Below are 22,753 nucleotides of genomic sequence, written 5' to 3'. Positions count from 1 at the left end.
AGATCACTTACTACTACAGGAAAACCTCTGCAGCTGTGTCAGCATGGATGGATTACAGGCGCCGAGAAATCCACCGAGAAAGAGTGCACAACCTAGTCGGTATCTTAGCATCCGATGGGGGGGTTTCCTACGACATGTCGTGCCTTTCCACATTTTTGCTATCATTCTTGGTCTTTTAAACAAAGAGGATGGCAACATTAACTGCGAAACTTACCTGAAGGGCCAACGGGGCAAAGGTGAGATAACTTAGGAGGACATTGCCGACTGTCTGAATGGCTGGTTACAGATAAGGGCTACAGGGAGAAGCTCGAGCATAAGATGGTGTAAGTTCAATACTTCGCAGTCGAGGCCAAACGCGGCTTACAAATTCCCAAAAAGAGATTGCCACACAGGCCTGCCGGTTGTCCTTTACCACCTCTATCGGAAAACCCAGAATGGGTCTCAACGTGAATGGCTAAGGTGGTGGATGATTTGAAAGGCAAGAACTGGGGGTTACGAAGAGTTTGATAGCATTCTTCCGGATCTTAACACTGATGGCAATGAGCCACCAAGGAAGCGAGCCAAGACCATCGAGGATCAAACCAAACGGTTGCCGGATGGGTTCATGAACTTCTGAAGGAGGTATCCAGAGTGGATGATAGGCAATCTGCAGTTGATCCATAAGGATCCAATTGTTGCTTTATACTTGTGGGTTTGGGATCGTGTTTACATGGTTTCGTTTTGGCTTTCTGCGGTTCTGGTTCGCGTCGAGCTTCAGCTCAACGGATCTCTACCATGCAGACTCCTGGTATAGCGGCTTTCTGCACTCAGAACAGTTTACAGTTGGAGGAAGTACGGGTTAAGACTAGCCCTTGCATGGCTTTCGAAAGAAGCTGGATGGGCTTGGCTATCTCTAATTAGATATCGAGCCATCCTGGAACGGGAGATTCCATTGTGGGTAATTCAATACATTACTTAGGTTGATATTGCACATTTGGTCACTTAGTAGCACAGGAATGAGTAGTCATTGTCTTGAACCATCGAGCTCAGTGGGTTATAAGGACTACCATAAGTCTCATGATCTGCTGGCATCATAGAGAGTTGATCTTATGGATAACATTGTTTAAGGTTTAAAGTGCTTCAATGCAGCTCAAGTGACGGGGTATGATGACATAAGTGATCCCCGAGCAAGAACTGAGTGAAGAAAACTTTGGCTTTTGCAGTCCATATTCTCCGTCTCCTATTCTTGCGTTACTATTCGCTTACACCTGCACCGCACAATCACTATTTTCCTGTTTGTTGCAAAGCGCTGGCCAGAGCGTCGGAAGTCAGACAGGTTAGTTCAATGATGCACCAACTCCATGTCTTGACAAGAGAGGCAACGTTGTGTCAACGAAATGCCGGAGTATTGCAATTCCATCTATCACAACTCAGGTAGGTCGTTAAAGAATGACTATGGAGGAACCGTTATGAAGTCGGGTCGTGGACATAATCCCATATCTTGGAGTGACCCAGGATACGATCCGAAGAGACCATTTGATAACCTAAGATAGCGAGTCTCACTACTAAAACAAGCAACTAACCAACCTCGAAAGTGAGAGACGAAAACAGATAGATTAAAGAACCTGATATGTATATACTAGAAGCATGAAAAGCAAAGTTTAGTGTACACTCAGAGGGGCTTTCCACCAAGGAACTCGGACCATCTGCGGACTTCAGAGGGAATACCCGAGGGACGAGGAAGCTTCTCGCTCAAGCATTGCGCGAAAAGGATGGCAGTCTTTGGAGTAAACAAATCAGCAAGTTGACTCTTGATTCAGAATAGCGGGGAGGGACTATAATTACCTGAGGTTCCATGAAAAGAGGGACGCCAAAATCGACGGCATTGCGGCGCATCACATAGTCGACGTCATGGATTGTTTTGCCACGCGCCTGGGCAAGGTTGAAGACGCCGCGGATGTCGTACTTTTCGAACACCTCGCGCAGCGCACGCTTGTCATGGGCGGGGAACTCGATAACCTGAACACTGATAGCGTGCTTGGACGTCGATTCGAGATGCTTCTTCACCTCTGCATCAGCGGCGTACAGCTTGTAGCCGAGAGGAGCCAAGTAATCAACGACAGCCGTGAGCCAAGGCTTGCTCAGCTCGCCGCCAAAGAGGAGACCCTCACCGGGCTCGGGGACCCGAAAGTTCATGGTCGACTGGAGTGAAGTCCAGTAGGCCTCGACGAGATCCTTGCCGAAGCAGGCCACCTCGCCCGTAGAGGCCATTTCGACCCCTAGGAAAGGGTCGGCGCCAGCAAGACGCGTCCAAGAAAACTGCGGAACCTTGGTCGCAAGATAATTGCGCTTGACTGCCATCAGATCCACGGGCTCCGGAACGTTCTTGCCAACAAGCGCCTTAGTCGCGACATCGATGAAGTTGGTGCCCAAAACCTTGCTAACAAAAGGGAATGAGCGTGAAGCACGCAAGTTGCACTCAATCACCTTGAGTGCCGGGGCGCCACCTTCCGGATCATCGGCCTTAATAACTTGCATGTTAAAGGGGCCAGTAATCTGCAGCGCCTTGGCGATTTTCTGAGCGATGTCTTTAAGACGCTGCATAATATCGTTGTCCAAGTTGACGGGAGGGAGAACGAGGGTTGCATCACCAGAGTGGACGCCAGCCTGCTCGACATGCTCACTAACAGCGTGCAGGATCAGATTGCCCTGGTACGCAACGGCGTCCAAGTCAATCTCCTGAGCACCTTCGATGAACTTGCTAATCACCACCGGATGGTCTGGTGAGACCTCGGCGGCAGCTTCTAGCTTGTCCTTCAGCTCCTCCTTGCTCCGGATCACGGTCATGGCAGCGCCAGAAAGGACATAGCTGGGACGAACCAGAACAGGGTAGCCAACTTGCTCGGCGAACTCCTCGGCTGCTTTCACGGATGTCAACTCTTTCCATGCCGGTTGATCAACGCCAATACTGTCCAAAATCTCGGAGAATTTCTGCCTGTCTTCGGCTCGGTCAATATTGCGAGGGTCCGTCCCCAGAACATTGGCGCCACCTGTCTCCTGTAAACGGAGGGCGATGTTCTGGGGCAGCTGACCACCGACAGACACCACAACACCACTCGCCTCTTCGAGCTCATAAATGTCCATTACACGTTCATAACTGAGCTCTTCAAAATATAATCTGTCAGCATTATCGTAATCTGTGCTCAAAGTTTCCGGGTTCATCTAAAATTACAGTCATGTTAGCATTTCCTGGCTCATCTTCATCTTGAACAACAGCAAAGAAAAAGCAATGAGCAAAAGCCATTAAAGTCCAGGGAAAGCTTGAAGACAACCCCACAAGGAGACGGTCCACAATAGCCACTATCTGTAGCAAGCCTTCGAACCACTCTTCGAAGTAAATGCCCACATGGGAGAAAACAGATCCATGGTCTCAAAACTGAAAAGACGCATAAAAGACAAATGCCCACAATGGGTCCACTCCCAACAGCAGAAAATTCCAACTGAATCACGGCCTTGGGTATTCCATGCCGGGGAGGGAAGAGTACACCCCACTCTTCTTGAGAGCATTGATATGCTCCAGGTGGCGGTCAGTTCGCCTGTACCTGTGCCAGTTCGAATTGCTGGCGAGGGTGCATTTGCACAGCAGACAGAAGTACGGCTGCTTCTCAGGAAGGGCCATACGCTCGCGGGTGCAGGTGCCGAATGTGACTCGTGTAGCTGTGTTTGTACTTGGAGGCTTTGTCACAACTGGCTGCAGTAGCACTTCTCCAAAAGCCCTTTGGGCCCTCTCCCTAGCACGGGCTGCGCTCTGGCCCGGATTATTGGCCCTGGGCGGCCTAACACACTCTCTCAACGCAGAAATATAGGCTTCCCGGTGAGTGGCTAGTTGGTGTCGATGCCACTTGCGGTTCCATTGCCGCTTAACCTCAATTTGAGCCTTCTCACTAGCTTCAGCGGCAACATCAAGGGTCTCTGGATCATGAATATTAACCCCATGAATTGAGTCCCGCATGCTGGAGTGGCTGCACAATCCAACATTTTCCAGAGAGGCCGGTGTCCACAAAGCTAGTTAGGCCAGGTGGCGGTCGATCCACTTCTCGGTCACCCAGAAGAAGTGGGTGAGAGCGGCTTCGACTGCATAGAACAGGGCCCGAGAGGAGAAACGCATGGTTTTGGGCGTTCAACTCAGCAGAGCACCTCCTCGTGGACAATCTTGTACCCGTCATTGAGGGCCTTCTCCACTAAAGAAGGAAGCAAGAAGCAGTCGACATACTACTTCAGCCTCATGTACATTCCGCGCATGGTGGGAATGCCCTCAAATGAGGCCTTAACCAATGTAGACACAGGAAAGATTACCCCCTTCCCGGGCTTTTCAAGAGCTAGAATATAAACCCCCCAGGCGAGCTTGAACGAGGGTAGGGTAGGCCTTTGAAGAAGTCCACTGTGGGTGAGGTGGCGCTCTTCAAAACCTCGAAAAGGCCGGACGCAAAATTAACAGAGATGCTGGCCCGTAACCGCCTCCACGTCGATTTTGTCCTTGAAAAATATGTCGAAATAAAGGTTTTTCAGATGTCTGGAGTGTCCTTGATACGCATCCGGGTGGCCCCCATGACAGCTTGGAAAGCACTCTCCCATCCAGGAACAAAAGAAGTTATTGTAGATGATGTGGATGAAGGCAGACTGTTCAGGAGACAGGGCGACTGAAAGGAGAGACAGGGCGAAAATACAGAAAACGATGATCCGGGTGGACGAGAGCAAAGAGTGAGGGCCCCCAGGAAACTTAAAGAGACTCTCAGGCAGACACTTGCCTACATTTGAGCCATTATGGAAGTCATAATCCGCACCTATTCTGTTGAGAGTCCACAAAAAATTGTGAGACTTTTAGGTAAGACACTCGCCTTCATTTCAGCCATTGTGGCAGTCTCAACTCACTGTGTTGAGATTCTGCTGAACATTGAAGCAGCATGGTCCGGGAAGGAAAGAGATGTGTAGCCGCAAGTTATGGACCATCGTTGGTAAACACAAAAACGTATAGGCAGCAATCTTGGAATGGAGGGAATCAACAATACTGGGGTGAAAGGAAGTATCACGACTTACATTGATCACAACTGTCTTCTCTCCAATCTTTCGCAAAGCTTGGGTGGCACTGACGGCACACCAATCGAATTCGACTGAGCTGCCAATACGGTAGACACCGCTGCCCAAGACGATAGTGCCCTTGTCATCAAAGGTGACATCGTGAGATGAGGCGTTGTAGGTGGTGTAGAGGTAATTGGTATCGGCAGGGAACTCGGCGGCAAGTGTATCGATCTTCTTGACCCACGGACGAATGCCAAATTCCAGACGGCGAGCCCGGACCTCGTCTTCAGTGCTACCAACAGCAATGGCAATCTGCTTGTCGGAGAAACCCAGCTTCTTGGCCTTGAGGATGTGCTCCTTCTTCAGAGCGCTGAGGCTACCAATCTGCTGGAGCTCCTTGGTGCAATCGACGATGTTCTGGAGCTTGTAAAGGAACCACTTGTCGATCTTAGTCAGCTCGTGGATACGGTCAACAGTATAATTCTCGTGAAGCATCGCTTGACCGATCGCCAACCAGCGGCGGTCAGTCGGATTCTGAAGTTCATAATCAAGGTCCTCGAACTTCGCTCCCTGGAAGCCAACAAATTTGGGGTCGACCATGCGGATAGCCTTCTGGAACGACTCCTCAAAGGTACGGCCGATAGCCATGACCTCTCCGACCGACTTCATGGCGCTGCCGATGTCGCGCTTGACGTGCTGGAACTTGGACAGATCCCACCTGGGAATCTTGGTGACAATGTAATCCAGCGAGGGCTCAAAGTTGGCGGTCGTCGTCTTGGTGACGGCGTTGGGAAGCTCCGGCAGGCTGTGGCCCAATCCAATCTTGGCAGCAGTATACGCTAGGGGGTAGCCGGTCGCCTTGGAAGCCAGAGCAGACGAGCGGGAGAGACGAGCATTGACTTCGATGACACGGTAGTCGAGACCGTCGGGTTGCAGGGCGTACTGAACGTTGCACTCACCAACTACGCCCAGGTGACGAACAATCTTGATGGCAGCCGAGCGCAGCATATGGTACTCCTCGTCGCTCAAAGTCTGACTGGGAGCCACGACGATAGAGTCACCGGTGTGGATACCCAAGGGGTCAAAGTTTTCCATGTTGCACACGGTGATGCAGTTGTTGTTTGCATCACGGACGACCTCATATTCAACCTCCTTCCAACCCTTAAGAGACTTTTCGACCAGGATTTGCGGTGAGAGTGTGAGCGAGCGAGCAGCCATGTTCCGCAGCTCCTCCTCGTTGTTTGCGAAGCCAGACCCCAGGCCGCCAAGCGCATAGGCAGCACGGACGATAATGGGATACCCGACCTTGCGAGCGGCCTCCAGGGCCTCATCGACGGTATTGACAGCGATCGACTTCGCAATCGGGATGTTGATCTCCTCAAGAGCCTTGGCGAACAGGTCTCTGTCCTCGCTGAGCTCGAGGGTCCTGATACTGGTGCCAAGGACCCTGACGCCGTACTTCTCGAACAAGCCACGCTTCTGCATCTGGACGCCGAGGTTGAGAGCAGTTTGACCGCCGAAGGAGAGGAAGATGCCATCGGGCTTCTCCTTCTGGATAACGTACTCGACATATTCCGGAGTGACAGGGAGGTAGTAGACCTCATCGGCGAGGCTATGGTTGGTCTGGATGGTCGCAATGTTGGGGTTGATGAGTACCGACTTCACGCCAGCCTCCTTGAGGGCCTTGAGGGCCTGCGATCCTGTTTGCGCGTGCCAGTCGTAGGTCAGTCATCTGTGTGCTTGGGACATGCGCACACCGCGCGGTCTTAGGTGTGACTCATTCCGTCGCCTTCAGGGCCAAACATACCAGAATAGTCGAACTCGCCGGCCTGGCCAATGGAAAGACCACCGCTACCAATGACCAGCACCTTCTTGACATCGACGTGCTCCTTTGGTTTTATGACACCGCTCTCGAGGTACGCCTTTGGGTTAGGGGCCTGCTGGGCCACGGCGGCCATGGCGGCCGTGGCCGAGAGCAGCCGCCTTTGGGGTAACCTAGACGAGATAGCGGCGTCGGCCTGTGTGCGGAATGGGCTGGCATTCGAGCCCGTGACCAGCGGCCTCAGCTGCGAGGAGGCCACGGGAACACGGCGACCATGACGGAGGACGGCAGGAGCGCGACCCGCCTTGTAGACGGCCGACAGCATGTTTCGTGGTTCGGAGAGCGGCAGGCGATGGGGCAAGAGCCTCAGTCGGATTCCCGCTTCAAGGTGTGTAGGCAGCACTCCGGTCCTTCGTACGCGCCAATTGACAGAATCACAGGTCGTGCCTGGCCGCTCTGGTGGTGGAGGGGGTTTGGGTTCGGGGTTGGAATGGAAGATGGCAATATGTGAACAAAACTCGGGGCCCCGGCGGCGCTGGAACCAGAAAAAAGTGTTGGAGACGGGCCGATGTGGGGTTCGATAAGAGATAAGGTGTGACTGTTCTGGTCCCTTGTCGGCCGTGTCTGCAGCCGGACCCTAGCGCAAACAAAAAAAAATTTTCGGACGGCTGCTTCCGACTCCGGAGGGTACTGGGAAAATGCAACGAAGCATCCTGTGGTGCAAGCAGAGAACAGGCAGTTGTCGTGAAATGCCATGTGGCCTGAAAAGGCGGGTTCAGATCCAGAGACCGGCATCACAGGGGTTGATGATTCTGTGACTTCATCACTTCCATGTAAACTTACGGGACACCAAGTCCCTGAAACGACGACGGTCCATTTGAGCAGGCCATTGTCCTGCTGCGGTCTCACAGGTGGTCTGTTATCTTGATTCTAGAGGCTTGATATGCTGTCCATGGGGACTGCAGTCAATATTTTGCGTAGTTTAGATAACAAAATCATAGCCATGTCTATGTGTTGCAAATTCAAAACAACCGGGGAGCTCACAGGGGAAGTCTCCTGGAACAACCCTAACCCCCGCATCAGCCGTGGATTCATGCCAAGACTAGCAGTGATCCGCGGCGGAACCTCAACCGAAGCCCTGTCACAGTTGCAGGGGTGCGGGATACGTCGCCCCATCGTGCTCCGTCCCCATCGAGCGCGACGTAGCGACAGCTGAGCGTCGTCACCTGCAGACACGACACCAGAACACCACACGGCTGCCAACTTCAGACCGGCTATGTCCGGCGCGCTTCTTGAGCTCTATTTGAACTAACTCTCAGCTCCCAGCCCCAGCTATGTGATATTACCACAATTCGCTCCCAACAATCTCACCCAACCGCGGCGAGCTATGAACCATGATCCGGGCCCGAGCTCGAGCTCCGCTGCCCGGCAGCTACCGCCACGGCCCGACGTCCATCGCGCCGACGACACTGACGGCGCGGCTGGTTCTCGACTACGAGACCGACGTAATGTACTTCCCGAATACAATTTTGGCGACCGCGCATCCGGCGGCCCGTCGTCAGAGTCGTGGCAACGTGAGAAACAGCGCGAGGGACTGGCCAAGAAGTTGGAGTTTGTCAGCCATCTTCAGAAGAGCCTTGACATGATTGTTATTGTGTATATGTGCATTATTTACTATCTGGAGTGAGTCATACATCATGAAATCCACGCATCTTCCGGCGCTGACAACATCTAGATGCTCACTGTTCCGTTTTCTGCTCCGCCTCATACCACACTCCGCATTTCTCACTCCCAAAGATGGTCTGCTTCTGCCAGCCGAGCAGCCACATATTTATGCCATCTTCCTACCGGGTACCCTGTGTATCCTTTCACACGCCTTCTTTTCTTTGCCGCAAGCGGGAGAGGCAACTCGCGGCTACCTGCATGGCGGCGTCATCATCGACTTCATCGGCCAGAAGCCTCCGACAACCAGACTGACCTTGTTGTTCTTCGACTTAATGATATTGGGCCTGCAGTGCCTTATGTTGGCAGTCCATCGAGAGCGCGAGCGGCTTAAAAAGGCAGTCTCTCCAGGCTTACCGACGATTGGTCCAAGTATAGATCGGGCAGAACAGCCTACCACTGCTCAGGCAAGCACAACACAGGACCACGATGCTGAGGAGCGAGGCGTGTTGAGAGACAACCCGTTTATCGCAGACGGCGGCGACAGCATCGAGCTTCAGCCTCTTCCGGAAGCATGCAATGGCCGAGAGGGAGGGAGTGGCGATGAACATAATCGAGGGGGGAACGCATACTCTTCATCCAGGGCCAACGTGGATATGTTGGACGTCCTGAGATCGGGCAATGCTGTGCTGTCCAGTTTTCACATCATTCATACTGTTCGGGCTGTTGCCAGTGGTGTCCAAGCTCCTGGGCCAGCGGCATATTCGCTGCGCACGCTGGGTTACAACGCCACGCTCGCCGCCTTGGCTGCAGAACGCAGGAGAAGACTTCTGAGGGGGCAACAGAGACAGTGATAATTACTCGCCTGTTTTATCTTGATAGCATATCATCAAGATCTTTTGGATGAATCTTGTTCTATTCATTATTAGATGTAATAGCTGGTTGTTATTATGCAACCTTGCGCCCGACATTGCCAACACCTGTACCCTTAACCGACACTATAAGATCGCCCAATTCCCCTTCGGCATCATCTTCATCGTCTCCGGCATCTCGTATACCCCAGCTTGCTGCTCCAAACGCTTTCAGGTCCCTCGCGAGTTCTAACAACTCTGGACTCACCACTCTCCTACCCAATCTTAACCTTCCCACATCTTCTGAGCCCATGGCCATCAGCGTAAGAACAGTTGGCGCTGATGCAGCCATGACACAGCCGCCCTGAGCTATCACGTCCAATAATTGGTAAGCGCACTTCTCGCCAATGTCTTCAGGCACCACGCCGCCTTCTGGAGGAGCCACTTCGTCAGCAGCATAGATTACCCCCTCAGCACTCGTCTCCGCAACTAAACTTAACCCAAACCCAATTCCGGTCTTCTTTTTCTGCGTAGTGCCCTTCTCCGCCACCAGAGGGGCCGGGTCGTATTGGGCGGCGATGTGTACATCCGACACAAGCTGGTTGAGCACGCCGCGGGCGGCTGTGATCATGCGGTTGTTGTGGCTCGCTGCGACACCAGTGCAATAGGCAACGCCGCGTATGCGCCGTACTTTTCCAGGCCGACGGTTAAGGTGCAGCGTCTTGGGTAGGCGCACTTGACTCGCAAAGCGCATCTCAACAATTCCGCCGCCGCCCTTGCCCCCGGGTCCAGCGCACGATCGCTGTAGCACCCGCAGTTCAATGCGTGCTGGAGGGATGCCAAAAAGGCCGTATAGCGGGAGCACAGCGGTACGGAATGTGTCGATTGAGAGATCGCGGGCGCCATGAGTGGCAGAGGTGATGACACCCGGACCAGTGAATCGCACGTTCAGATGAGCTTTGGAGAAGGGCGCGAGTAGCGCTAATGGAATCAGGAAGTATGTAATGCCGCGGGTGTTCGTTGCCGGAATCACGTGTTCAATCGCGTCGCTTGAGAGCGAAGCGTTCATGCCTGGGACGGTGCCTGTGATCAAGCCCGGTTGGTAGGTAATGGTTGTGCCGCTGTACGAAACATCGATGATGCTGCCGTTCGTCACAGACTCGAGAAGTCGCAGAAAGGAAATCTCGTGCGGCGCAAGGCCTGGGTTGGTTGCCGATGAGCTACGAATCTTGGAAATGTGTATCGGTCGGCCGTATAGTGTCGCGAGCACCAGGCGCTGTGTGAAGGCGCGGTGGCCGGTGAAGCGAAGGAATTCGGGTTTGGGCTCTGCCATGGCTTCTGTCACGGTATAGTTTGGTTGAATAGGCTGCCTCCATTACTAGGCAACGAGATTCAATATTGCGTGCTGCGATGGCATCCAATTGCTGCTATCACAAGGTCGAAGGACAGGTCAATGGTGATCTGGAGGAGCCGCAGCCCCAGAAATTTTGGGAGGATCCGACCGATTCTGCCGGGCGGTGAAGTTTTATCGGAGCGCTGATAAGAAATCGGGTGGGTCGGCCCCAGCAAAAAGATGGATGTGAACGTCGAGCCGACCAGAACAAGGGGAGGCAAGATTGCAAAGCAGCCGCCGTCCGGCCGTGTTTTTGGCTGCTAGGTTTTGATTCATTCATATTAGGTTCCTACTACTGCATCTCTTGTCGTTATCCTCGCAAGAAACAGGATGGAATCAGTGAAGCGGTCGTCGCATTTCGATTTTAATTCATGATCTGACCGACCGAGCAACCAACAACCAGCAACCAGCATCCCACTACTTCCCCATGCCGCCGAGGACCTTTTCACTCGACATCAGCCGCTGCAGCAGCTATGTCTGTAAGTCGTGTCTCGACTCGCTGCGACCTGCCAATACACGACCGTTCTCAATCACTGCAAGGACATTTTCGCGGCGGGCTCTTCGGCTCACCAAGCCCCAGCCTCTGGCTTCCCGGAACCACAACACGGCATCTCTCGACTCTAAGGCTCTCCAAAAGTTCCTTGAGGAGGAAGATGACAGCCAGCCAGACAACGTTGAAAACAATGACAATGAACCCCTGGTCACATACTGGGAGCAGGATGCCACTGGAAAGCGTCGGCCCCTTCGCGACCTCGATGAATTCAATATGTCGGCCACAGGCCTGGACGCGGACGTTCAGAAACGCATCAAGAACCTGGAGAAAGATCTAGAAACCACCATAAGCATGCTGCAGCAGCTAAAGAACCAAGAGGATCCCCAAAAAGCAGACGAGTTGTACCAGCATTTCAAGAAGATATTGGCAGTCCGATATAAAGGGAAGATAGGTCCAGAAGGCGAGGAATATGGCCTTCTTCGCATTCCAGGCTTCACGGGGGCTCACCAACGAACAGTTCGTCGCCTAAACACATTTTTCACCCGCGACACCCTTGTTCTCGGCGGCATTCCAAAATCCAAGGACATCGCCGACTGTTGGAAGTTCTACTCGTCAGCACGGAAAGCACTCTCAACTGCCTGGGAGAATGTGCCCTATGAAGTGTGGAATTTTTTGTGGACGCTCCTGTCGTACGAGGGCAATGGAGTAGACAACCCAAACCGCATGCAGCACATCTACATTTTGTCGAAAGATATGAAAGCAGCTGGTGTTCCTTTTCGTGACTCGCAAAAGCTTCTCGCCATTGAAGCCATGTTTATCGAGGGTTGGGAAGAAGAGGCCATTGAGACGTGGAAAAAGTCGGTTGCCACTCTTGGTTCCAATCCCGAGACGTTCAAACAATTCTATGAGCTAGGAATCCGCATGCTGTCTCTTCGCGGCGATACAGACCGGGCTCAGCGTGCTGCTGACACTCTTCTGCAATCTCCCCATTCACCAGACCCTCGGATCCTCATTCCCCTCATCCGTGCACTCATGGCAAAAAGCCCGCCCGAATCTGATAATGCTTGGAACAGATACCGACAGATGAGGGCCCTTCTTGGGGAAAAGATGACCATTGAAGACTACGACGAGATCATAGCCATGTTTCTGGCAGGCGATTGCATGGAATATGCTCTACAGGCTTTCGTCGATATGATGTTTTCTGGCGCCATCGATATTCGCGGGAAGACAAGGTTGCCAATTTTCGTTGGCAACCATTTCTTCATTGGGAAATGGTTGAAACGCCTGATTGGCGCAGGAGACCTTGATGGTGCTTACAAGGTGGTGGTATATGCCCAAAGTCGAGGCATCACAACCCCTGCTGTCCAGCTAAACGGCCTTATTGGCGCATGGATGAGGTCGGAAACGGCTGAAAATCTTCAGAAAGCTGAGGCACTAGCATGGAAGATGATTCAGGCGCGTTTGGCTTACGTCCATGCTCGCAAGCATGGCGTAGAACCCGAATACGACAAGCCCTTACCATCGCCAGCCGAATCTGCTATTAGCAGAGAGGGGGACCAGCCAGAGTACATCTGTCGGACCAGAGCATCGGCAGAGACTTTCTGCCTTTTAGCAGAAAGCTACTGCTCTCGCAAGCTTCATGGGCGCTTGTTGGAGCTCTTTGCGGTGCTCAAGGAGGCCGAGATCGGCACAACGAGCTTCCTCATGAATCAGTTGATTCGGTCATACTCGCAGAATAACGACAACGAGCAAGCGATTGGCTTGTACAACAGCATGACCAAGGAACAGGGCATTCGACCCGACGGGCACACCTTCTTAACCTTGTTCAATTGCCTTTCAGTCAATCGCCTCATCCAGCGAGACCCTGTTCTCGCCAGGAGAGACATCAGCCTTGCCCGGAGTTTCTTCAAGGATATGGTCGAGGCGGATTGGACGTTCGACTCCGCGGAACTCTTCGCTCAGCTCCCTCGCACCATACTTTTCTCGATGCTCAAGGCTCGCGACTATTCCGGCTTCATCGTGGCTGCCCGAGCCATGAAGGAGATCTTCGGGTTTCATCCACCGGATGCACTCCTGTTGGAATTACTCACTGGTATTGGCGCATTCCAAGCCCGCACTATGCGGAACGCAACCCGAGTGGTGCAGGGGAAGAAGGTGCTAGATGCCATGATCCGGCAACACAGAATGGAGCTGATTCGGCAGGGCCACAAAGGTGACGAGCTCAGCGAGGAAGAAGAGCTTGAAGAGAAGGAGGCTATTTTGGAGAAGATTGTTGTTCATAAGGCCAAGCAGTATTGCCTGGATCTGAACGACATAAAGGCAGGAATGGATGAGGCTGCTCATGAGATGGGTGTATACGACATTGTGATGCTGAAGGACCCAACTGTTATCGAAAAGCGCCTTAAGTTGCAGAAAATCCGCGGCGAAGAAGAGAAGCTCTGATGTGTTTCTGTATACTAACCTGTACAATATGCTTAAATCTACTACCAGCTGCATGAAGATATCCTTGGAGTTAGAGTTCTATGGCCACATCTGTCAGATAGAAAAGCGGTTATGAATGTACATGTGATATGGACTTGGAGTCTAAGCAAGAGAATTGTTTTATTTTTTGAGTTTCTACCTTTATTCGTGATCCTCTTCCATTAGCCCTGGACAACCCTCCATCTCCGTGTCTGGATACCGATACTTGCACCAGAAACAATAGTTGTAATTCTCGCGTAAATATAAGACCACTCGGCGCAGTTTTTCGTCTGGGGATAACGCATTGAACTCCTCAAGCTCCGGATCCTCCTCATCTAGATCATCAGCAAACACATAAGTTGTCTGTATCTTGCTTAAAGCCGTCTTGTCGTCGTCCTCCTCCTCTGAATCCTCATATGTCGGCAGCCGCGACGCCAGCAACCCCTGTTCTAGGTCGTACCGCATCTTGCGGTCGCGCTCAGCCTCCTCACGCGCCTTGACCAGCCCCCTCCAGACAACAGGAATGGTCTTGAGAAGTGGACGATGTCCTGAGGTGGTCTTTTTTGCCTCATCGCACACCATCTTCTTGTCTTCTTCTTCCTCAGCCATTCGCTCCGCAACCTTCTGTGCAGCCGTGACCAACTTCTCCAGCCGTGCTTCCTCCCGTTCTCGCCGCATTCGTTCCCGATATTCGCCCTCATCAGCCCGCGCCTTCTTCGCTCTTTCCCCTGCAGCCTCTGCCGCCTCCCTCAGCTTTCGTTTCCGTTCACTCTCCAGCCCAATACCTTCCCTGCCGTCCTTGATCTCAATCTTTAGCGGTTCTGGGATTATCTCCTTGCCCTCGCTGCCGTTATCGCCAGATCGTCTCCCCAGGGCTCCGCCGGTGAAGCCCATCTTGGCCATCATCGCCAGACCTTTGCTCTTCGGATTAGCCTCTAGCAGCGATCGCGACAGGGCCGCTTCACGCTTGGCCTCCGCTTCGGCTTCAAGCTCGGCCTTGGATTTAGGTCGAGCACGAGCTTCAGCTTCGCGGCGCAGGCGGGCATGACGCTGGAGGGACGTTTCATGTTTTCGTGTGCCACCATAGCTGCCGGTTGCGTCGTCATCGAATGTCATGGTCATGTAATCTTCTTCCTCTTCCTCAATAGCAGCCCCATTGTTTTGCAGGGACTTGGTAGGAAGTTTGAAACTCATGATGGCTGAAATCAAGAAGTCAATCAAGATTTTGTTCTGTTGCAACGTCTGGATTCCAGCCTCTACGCTTCCAAATTGACTCTCGTGGTGATATTCCGAGTTATAACATCCAAGAATTAATACACGTCGTTAGCGGGGGCTGTGATTTGGGAGAGACGTGCTCTTCCGATATATCTTGAGAATCGTCTAGGAGGCGTTGACTCAGCCGGTCAGACAGAGATGTGGTGACAACCAAGTTGAGGTTGTCTGTTCGAATCCCCTTGATAGATCTTATAAGCACAATTCCCGAGTTATTATTGGGCTTATTGAGAAAAAATCTGGGTATCATTTGAAAGCGAAGATCTGGCAAAAGTATGCGGGCAAGTATTGTTCTAAAGCTGAAACTCGCACCGGAGCTCACGCGGCCCGGAACTCGAGATAGTACGATCAGTTAGGCTACTTCAATTAGGGTTAGGGTTAAATATATGTGAATCCAGCATCATGGCAGCGATCCAAATTACTGTGTAAACCGAAGTTGGCAATAGTCCATAAAATGTCTACATCACCTGCCACGAATGCTCGACTCATCGGAACAGAAGGCGATCAATGTATATTGAAAGAGATCAAGCGCTTTACAGGTAGGGCGAGGTTACGTGAAAGCCCTTTGTTGACCCTAGGAATGCCCAGTTCCTTATTTTATCTCTAGAAGAGAATACCACAGAGCTACTCTCAGGTTCGAGGCGAGGAAGCTGGGCAATGCCTAACACTCTCTACACGCACGTGAAAGAATTGGCAACATATGAATTCTAGATCGCTCACTTTGAAACATGCACTCAGTCACCGGAACAATTTGAAATTCGAGCGCGGCATCAGAGATTCTATAGAGATGTTGCTTGCACCACATCAATTCTACAGCAAAAAATTTGATAAGAATACACTCGAAGGGATCCTGATTTGCAGACAACAGCTTGAATCATTTTAATACTAAGTACTTATGATATTGGGTAGGGGCGGAGTCACCCAGACGATGGCTCTGCCCATGCTGACTGCCTACTGCCTTGAGGTTTTCAGGACACAACAACCTACACCACATAGCTCACAAACTTGGCTATTTGATCGATCTGGGCTTTTCTGCTCGAATTCATAAGCGAATCGTTTGCCCGAAAGCCGTTCTTTTGGGAAGCCGGAATTTCTTTTACCACCCTCGGATCGCAACTATGATGCATATCCCGGGACCATTCCGGGGTATGCAAGGTGGCATTGCATTTTTGGCTCCGGCCGCGGATGAGAGGCGAGGCAAGACTGCCGGGCAGGGGATGACACGGACCAATGGCCGGTGTTGGCTCTACTGTGCCTGCGTCAAGGTTCGCGACGGCTGCAGACACTGCCAGGGCGTTCTCTATGGACATAGGCAGGAAGTACATACAGTAAGTACATATACTAAAACCCACACAAGACGGGGACTTGGGGCCCAAGCCCCCCCTGGTAATGGATGGCAATGACAGGCGCGATGGTTGATAGAATGCAGGAAGCTAGCATAGCATGCATAAGTAGTGAGCACCTAAGGCGGGAAAAGCAGCACGGTATCATCAGAACTGGACCCGACATGCATCTCCATGCCGCTGTTTACAAGTACGCGAGGTCGGTAGACCGAGATCCGTGAGTGATAACTAGGCAGACGGCGGCACTTGCGTGGTGCTCCTCCAGTTGCATGAAACCAGCAACAGCAACGAAAAAGAAAACCGGCGCGCTGCAGGGCTCGTGTGGCCGATATATGCAGGTTTCGTTTTTGTACGAAGTTTGAAACGGATAACGTATTCCTGCTGGCTAGGCCGGATATTGTGGCAACCGCTCATTAAAGAAGCCTTATAAGTGACGTATCAATTGTAAATTAAGTCAATCGAGTGAAGTGCACAGAAGTCGAGACAAAGTTCTGGGAGCTCCCAAAAGAAAAGCTACGATAATTGTCGCATCCTACAGTTCGCATAGTTTTACAATATCTTACCACTCTCACTGGAATAATCCGTATGCGATCAGCCCATCAGGCCAGAGCTTATCCATTCCTACATCTTATGTGATGTTGAAACAGATCGGTCGTTACTTATCGCTGGTTGATGTGACTTGAAAGCTGAAACATGAATCAATCGATCGATAACCAAGCGTTTTGAAGGGACGCCCCACGCAACCCAGCAAGCAAGCAACTTGACAAGCATGCCACGTCGTTGAGGGCCTTTTTAGGAACAGAATCTTATCTTCTGCGGCAAACCCCCACAGGTGTGTGTTATCAATATTTAGAGTTATCAAGACCAAGACCACTGCTCCGGCGTCGTGGTGGCGACCACAGAGCCAAATAGGCCGCCAAGAATCAAGCCAACTTCCAGCGGTGGGTTGGGTTAGTGAGTGAGCCTATTGTGCACAGTCGGTACTGTGTACACTTGGTCGCCTTCGCTACACTTGTAGAATCTCCCCGACATCGAAGTGTAGCTCTCCCTGGGCCAGAACTTTGGCTGGTAACTGTGGAGATGCCGAGGTGCTTTGTTAGACACTAGCCTGGTCTGGCTCCAAGTCCATGGCCCGCGCTACACCACACAGAGCCTAGCGTTAGTGGATAGCGCGACAAGCGTACCAGATTTCGGAGTATGTACATACGGAATTGTCGCCTTATGTAAGAATATCGTCGATCACCGGAAGCAACAACGGCCAGATGAAAGAGCAATCTTTGGTGATGGAACCTAACCTCATTGACCGCCATTTTGGGCTTTTTGTGGCAGTCCAGCCAAGGTCAAATCTTCCCAAGTTAGCAAACCAATGTCCGACTGATGTATCGTCCTGATTTCTCCAATTTAACAAACCGAGCGTGGCTCTGAGAGGATTGGAGATCATAGTTGCGCTATCTGGAGGGCTCTGATATGAGTCAGGTTGTCTGGATGTTGGCGTCTCCGACACTGATGGCGATTCATTGCCGCCGGCTCCATTCGTGGGAAGAGAGGCCGGCTTTCAGATGGAACCTCGACGGCTATGAGACAAATATGGAAAGTCTATTTCTCCGTAATTCGCAGAATGAATTGTGAGGTGGCGTTTTCATGCAAAAAGCGAGCAGGAGACATTCGAGAAGACCCATCCAGATGGCACACAGAATCGCCAATTGGTGAACCAGGTGTGTTCCTGCGTCGGTGGGGCCAAAGAGAAGGATGACTGCGCCAAGCCTTGTAAGTGGGGGCACTCAGTGGGGTCAGTTTAAGCAGTTAATTGGCCAAATCGCAAACCTATCTGGTTCGAGCTGCTGGCTTCGAACTGGGATCACGTTAAGTACCTACCTCCAGAGCATGTCTTACCGCTGACCAATACACACTTATCGCTAGATATTACCTGTAGTTCGAGGCACACACTCCCTAGCTTGTCTATGATACCGAAAGCTCAGTTGAAGAAAACTTGCTTCACGACTGTGATACAAATGACTGTTCTGTGTATGGCTGGTATTGTGAAGAGGCAGGAGTTTTCAACTAGCAATAGGCTCTGTCACTTTTGTTCCATCTGCTATGCCTCTGTGTAACAAACATAAGTAAGGATAATCTTTGATGTTCCATCTACCTGTTAACCTACTTCTAGCAATGAACAAGGCAAGAAATACTCTGTCATCAGGCTATCGTTCACAGAGTACTGGTAGCATTGGTGTCATCACTACCAATTCCTGTGTAATCCAGATATTGACGACTGTTGTCAACTTTTCTAAGGTGGGTGCATCAGCCATGCAACAAGCGACTTTGGCAGTCCATGATATGCCCACCCACGTGTTTTTGGATAATGGAAAGAATTATCTTCGAAATGTCATGCATCCCGCGTGCGGCTGTGCCATTTACAGATATGGAGTTCCTGCATGTCATGTGGGGGACGGTTAAGCTACGTGGACAGCTTTTTTCTGTAGGTACATCAGGTATGTACAGACCGGCTCGATATGAGTCGACAGTGACCTCATGCACTTTGATACTGGACATTCAAATCAATCCTCAGTGACAATCACCACTCTGTGGGACTAGAGAAGTTCTTTGCTACAGCCCAAGCTAGGAGGAGTCGCGCAGACAGTTTTTCCCAGACTGACTGTTCCATTTTCTGTGCCGGACTATGTACTTGTGAGGGAACAACATGAGAAGATTATACTCTAATAAACCTTAGTCCATACTTGTAGGTAAGAAGTACGAATTATAATTCAGATATTTCACGCTTTGCTCGACGTCCATCCATGTACCACTTTCTTCGTCAACAGCCTCTGTATAACTACCCAAAAAGGTTCCACAGATCAGACCAGTTGGATAAATCATGAACCTTGAAGACAAGATCCACGTGCTCCATTCACGTCATCGGTCTCAGTTTTCGTTTCAGCAGAGGGATGATCGCTACATTGATGTTCCATCTTTAATTAGATATTCTTTACTCTGCAACGTCTCCCTTTTGAGACGTGATCTTGGCCAAGCCCAAACAGAGCAATCTGATACTACCACCAAAGCCTCTGCCCATTTCCGATTCTCATTGACAATCACTTTTGCGACCCGAACTAGCGGTGGCGAGGTGTGAAAAGGCTTGTTGGTAGGTTGCAAGTGACAGAATGTCCGATTCGGTCCTGGCAAGGGTTTCAGATGGGCTCGCCATCGTCCCGGATCAAGATGCCGCCCGCGTTCGAAACCGGAGAGGCCCACACAGGTCGGAGAGTTTTGGACTCTTGGGGCAGCCCTGCCATTAGGTACCTCTTCCTCTATGTGCATACACTATGCAGAGCTTCGGTCTTGGCTGGTCCGTGCGCTCTCCCCGAGGTCGATGTCTGCAAGCCGCTCTTGTCTGTGACAGGTGACATTGCTGGCTGTACCTGCAGAAAGTGTGAAGTAGCCATCACAACTGCAGGTCGCAGAAGACAAAAACCAAATGTCGTCAGCCGGATCGTTTCATACACTCTCTGCTTTCTCTGCTTGCAGCCTTGCAGGTCCCGGCACAAGAGCCTCGACAGGAGAAGCGCTGAAGCAGCCTTAGTTAACTGCCTGCAAGTGAGCTCAGATGTTGGTGCCATTGCGTTCCATTTTTCGAAGATGGGCAACTTGTTGCCGACAGGTAAGCAGACCACTCTTATGTTACCGTAGCTTTGGGAGATGTGGCTGTGCCCAACACCAGGGTTCGTCTCGACTCCGTGATTTTCCTTCCTTCCCTGTCAGTTACAGGAGTCATGAACTGCCTGATGAGGAGCAATGTCCGATGCGTCATCAGTTGCCTCTGGCCTGTGCGAATAATGGCGTCCAAGGCACCAGAAACACCGCGGACAGTGTGGCAGCTGCGATGTATCTCCTTGCTCGAGTGACCTCAGCCTTCTGCCAAGGAAGGTGGGGTTGTCAGCAGGTGTCAGCAGCTGCTCACAGCCTCGAGAACTCTCTCGCTGAGCCTTGGAAGCCCAACGATATGTCGAGATGGTTCACAACCAACATAAGTTACGTACGTCCTGTTGTGTGCTGCTAATTTTACCCGGGGCTAACCCATCATGAATTCCACATTCTTTTCTTGCAGGTCTGAAAATCTGGGGAAGATTGGTGGAAGGAGCGCTAAGTCTCTCTTGTCCCGCTGCACAGTCGGCCTTATTCATCAGAAGAGGAGGGACGGCCGATGTTGATGTGTCGCGTGGCACCCATGAAGCTGTCACCACAGCATGGAATTTGCCTCGAAATTCCTAATTCTCAACTCCATATGTCATCGGCGACGCAAGTTTCGGCGTCATGGACTTTGACTTGTTACTCTCTTGCAGAAGAATGGAACGATCTGGGTTCCTTGCGCCCGGGTCCGCAGATCTAGACATGAGCATCTGCCATCTTAATCCTTAGCGCGAGCGAAAGTGTGGGGTGCTGACGGCAAAGCATGCAACATCAACGTCTTCAGACATGCAGCGTGTTTGACCTTACCTAACAAACTTCCTGCCCTCTACCAACATCTTTTACCTATTCCCTCAAGTGGAATGGGCCAAACATCTCCGCTGACTGCTAGGCAGCCTTAGCCAGACAACAGATACGCCTAGCCAGCTCTTCCAACCCAATGCCGGAAAGCTGAAGCAAGATGTACGAAGTACTTGTGAACAACTAGCACTAGCAGTTGAATAGGTAGTCCCTCAACACACCCGGCACACTGAGCCGAGAAGCAACAGGCTTGCCTCTCATGTGAGGGCTCCTTATTCATGATCTGGGCGCTCTCGCCGATTCAGCATTGACATGTGAACAGTGACGCAGTTGGTAGTGAGGGGATTTGACATTGTGATTGGGAGCAGAGAAAACTCAGCCATAACAGGCAAAAGGGCAAGGGTGTATCGCCTCCTCTCGTCCGCGAATCTGTCACTTGCATCGAGATCTGATTCGATCTCGATGCGTGTCTCCGCTAGGTGCATTCGTGCTGCAGGACTGGAGCATGCTTTAACCTCTGCACTTGCAAGTCCAAAGAGGAGTTCTGATGAGTTTTCCGACTGGCTGCTGTTGAAGCCTCGTGGCAGAAGTCTTCCAGGGTCTTGGATGCGAGTGGCATTCCCCATTGATCCGTATTCCGTTGCCAAGCAACTCAACAGCCTTTCGTTGACGACACCGAGAAACCTCGGGTTGGCGAGAGGTCGAATCACCAAGTCGCTGACGGATACTTGTTTCCAACGATACACATTTTTACGATAGGTAGTCGAGGGCCTGGCTGCATGTGGTCTACCTACCCTATGCATGACTTTTTGCTGCCCAGAGAGCAGCATCCTTGGAATACATGTCAATCAGTCAATAAAGTGGTTAAGGTGATGCAAAGATTTTTGTTTCCTTGCCGTTTCCAACGTCTTAACCGCTGCCAGTTAAGGCAGAGAATATTCCGGGAACTTACGGGCGCGAATTCTGGGTTACATTGACAAATAAAGAACATGATTTACCTGACGATCGAGCATGATGCCGGTTGGGCGAACCTGCCTGGTCAGGTTGCTTAATGCTATTCCTGGGGAGCCCTATATTGCACAGTATCACCGAGTCTAGCAATCCGCCTCCGTATGCAACCCGACATTCTACCAGCCCGGGGTTGTTCGGTGAATATCTCTGATCCGGACCGTTTCTATGCACATCACGGCCGGGTTGCGAGCGCAATACTTGGGTGAGCCAACCTACCTAAAGTACGATGTGATTCTGTGCCGTGGTTACCCTCCGACGTATTAGGACCTTACGAAATGCAGCTGCCAATCGCTCGGATAGGTCGCCTCGGATTCTCAGCGTTGTTGTCATGTTCGGTATCGATCAGCTAGTGCATTCATAATGTTATTGACACTGTTCATGTCACATAGGCTGTGGTCAACACCAATGGGGACACGCTGTAGCTCTTGGTGTCAGGTCTTTGTGATGTGGGTGGCCTCTGAGGGTTTGCAACACGGCGCCTGTGTATTGTTAGTGGAGGCCGGTTAAGGACGAGTCGTCTGTGTGACTCGATATGCTTGCAACGAATGGGTGAGCCGACCCAGAGGTTTACACACCAACTCGACTGGAATCCCTCAGTAATCCTTTGGGCTGTGCCGGTTGTGTGGGCTCTGTGGAGGGCGCGTTGCTGGACATCCAGCCTATCAGTTCTCGCAGAGGGTACTGCAGCTCTCTTTATGCATGTGCTTGCGCGCCGTCGTTGGTCAGAAGGTCTGCAAAACGCCCGCTCACAGAAGCCAAAAGCCAGCTTGCGCATGTCACCCTCGTTCGGATTGGGCGCCATCGACATCTTGCGCATTGCTATCACGGTCTCGATGGCAAAAATTGCCAGAGCGTGCAGACAAGTGGAATAAATGGATCAAACCGCTGGAGCCATTAGAGCGG

General features: G+C 51.6%; 5 protein-coding genes across 5 annotated transcripts; 2 read left to right on the top strand and 3 right to left on the bottom strand.

Annotated features, from left to right (window-relative positions):
* Window positions 1-1,651: 1,651 nt before the first annotated feature.
* CTHT_0009410 (carbamoyl-phosphate synthase arginine-specific large chain-like protein) lies at window positions 1,652-7,205 on the bottom strand (the record flags this gene model as incomplete). The annotated part of the gene is made up of 6 exons (XM_006691402.1): window positions 1,652-1,759; window positions 1,825-3,201; window positions 3,527-3,949; window positions 4,912-4,926; window positions 5,077-6,758; window positions 6,866-7,205. The coding sequence occupies 6 exons, from the start codon at window positions 7,203-7,205 to the stop codon at window positions 1,652-1,654; spliced, it is 3,945 nt and encodes a 1,314-aa protein (XP_006691465.1).
* Window positions 7,206-8,267: 1,062 nt separating this feature from the next.
* Window positions 8,268-9,396, top strand: CTHT_0009400 (uncharacterized protein; the record flags this gene model as incomplete). The annotated part of the gene is made up of 2 exons (XM_006691401.1): window positions 8,268-8,563; window positions 8,616-9,396. 2 exons carry the CDS (start codon window positions 8,268-8,270, stop codon window positions 9,394-9,396), a joined length of 1,077 nt encoding a protein of 358 aa, XP_006691464.1.
* Window positions 9,397-9,490: 94 nt separating this feature from the next.
* On the bottom strand, window positions 9,491-10,726 carry CTHT_0009390 (RNA 3'-terminal phosphate cyclase-like protein; the record flags this gene model as incomplete). Its single annotated transcript, XM_006691400.1, has 1 exon — window positions 9,491-10,726. One exon carries the CDS (start codon window positions 10,724-10,726, stop codon window positions 9,491-9,493), a length of 1,236 nt encoding a protein of 411 aa, XP_006691463.1.
* A 487-nt stretch (window positions 10,727-11,213) lies between these two features.
* CTHT_0009380 (uncharacterized protein) lies at window positions 11,214-13,721 on the top strand (the record flags this gene model as incomplete). Its single annotated transcript, XM_006691399.1, has 1 exon — window positions 11,214-13,721. The coding sequence occupies one exon, from the start codon at window positions 11,214-11,216 to the stop codon at window positions 13,719-13,721; it is 2,508 nt and encodes an 835-aa protein (XP_006691462.1).
* Window positions 13,722-13,901: 180 nt separating this feature from the next.
* CTHT_0009370 (glycine rich nucleic binding domain-containing protein) lies at window positions 13,902-14,933 on the bottom strand (the record flags this gene model as incomplete). The annotated part of the gene is made up of 1 exon (XM_006691398.1): window positions 13,902-14,933. One exon carries the CDS (start codon window positions 14,931-14,933, stop codon window positions 13,902-13,904), a length of 1,032 nt encoding a protein of 343 aa, XP_006691461.1.
* Between the last annotated feature and the right edge of the window lie 7,820 nt (window positions 14,934-22,753).

The sequence above is a fragment of the Thermochaetoides thermophila genome, assembly GCF_000221225.1.
Source record: "Thermochaetoides thermophila DSM 1495 unplaced genomic scaffold scf7180000011812, whole genome shotgun sequence".
NCBI classification, from domain to species: Eukaryota; Fungi; Ascomycota; class Sordariomycetes; order Sordariales; family Chaetomiaceae; genus Thermochaetoides; species Thermochaetoides thermophila.
The sequence above is the reverse complement of the archived record's forward strand: the minus strand, read 5'-3'. Positions and strand labels throughout refer to the sequence as shown.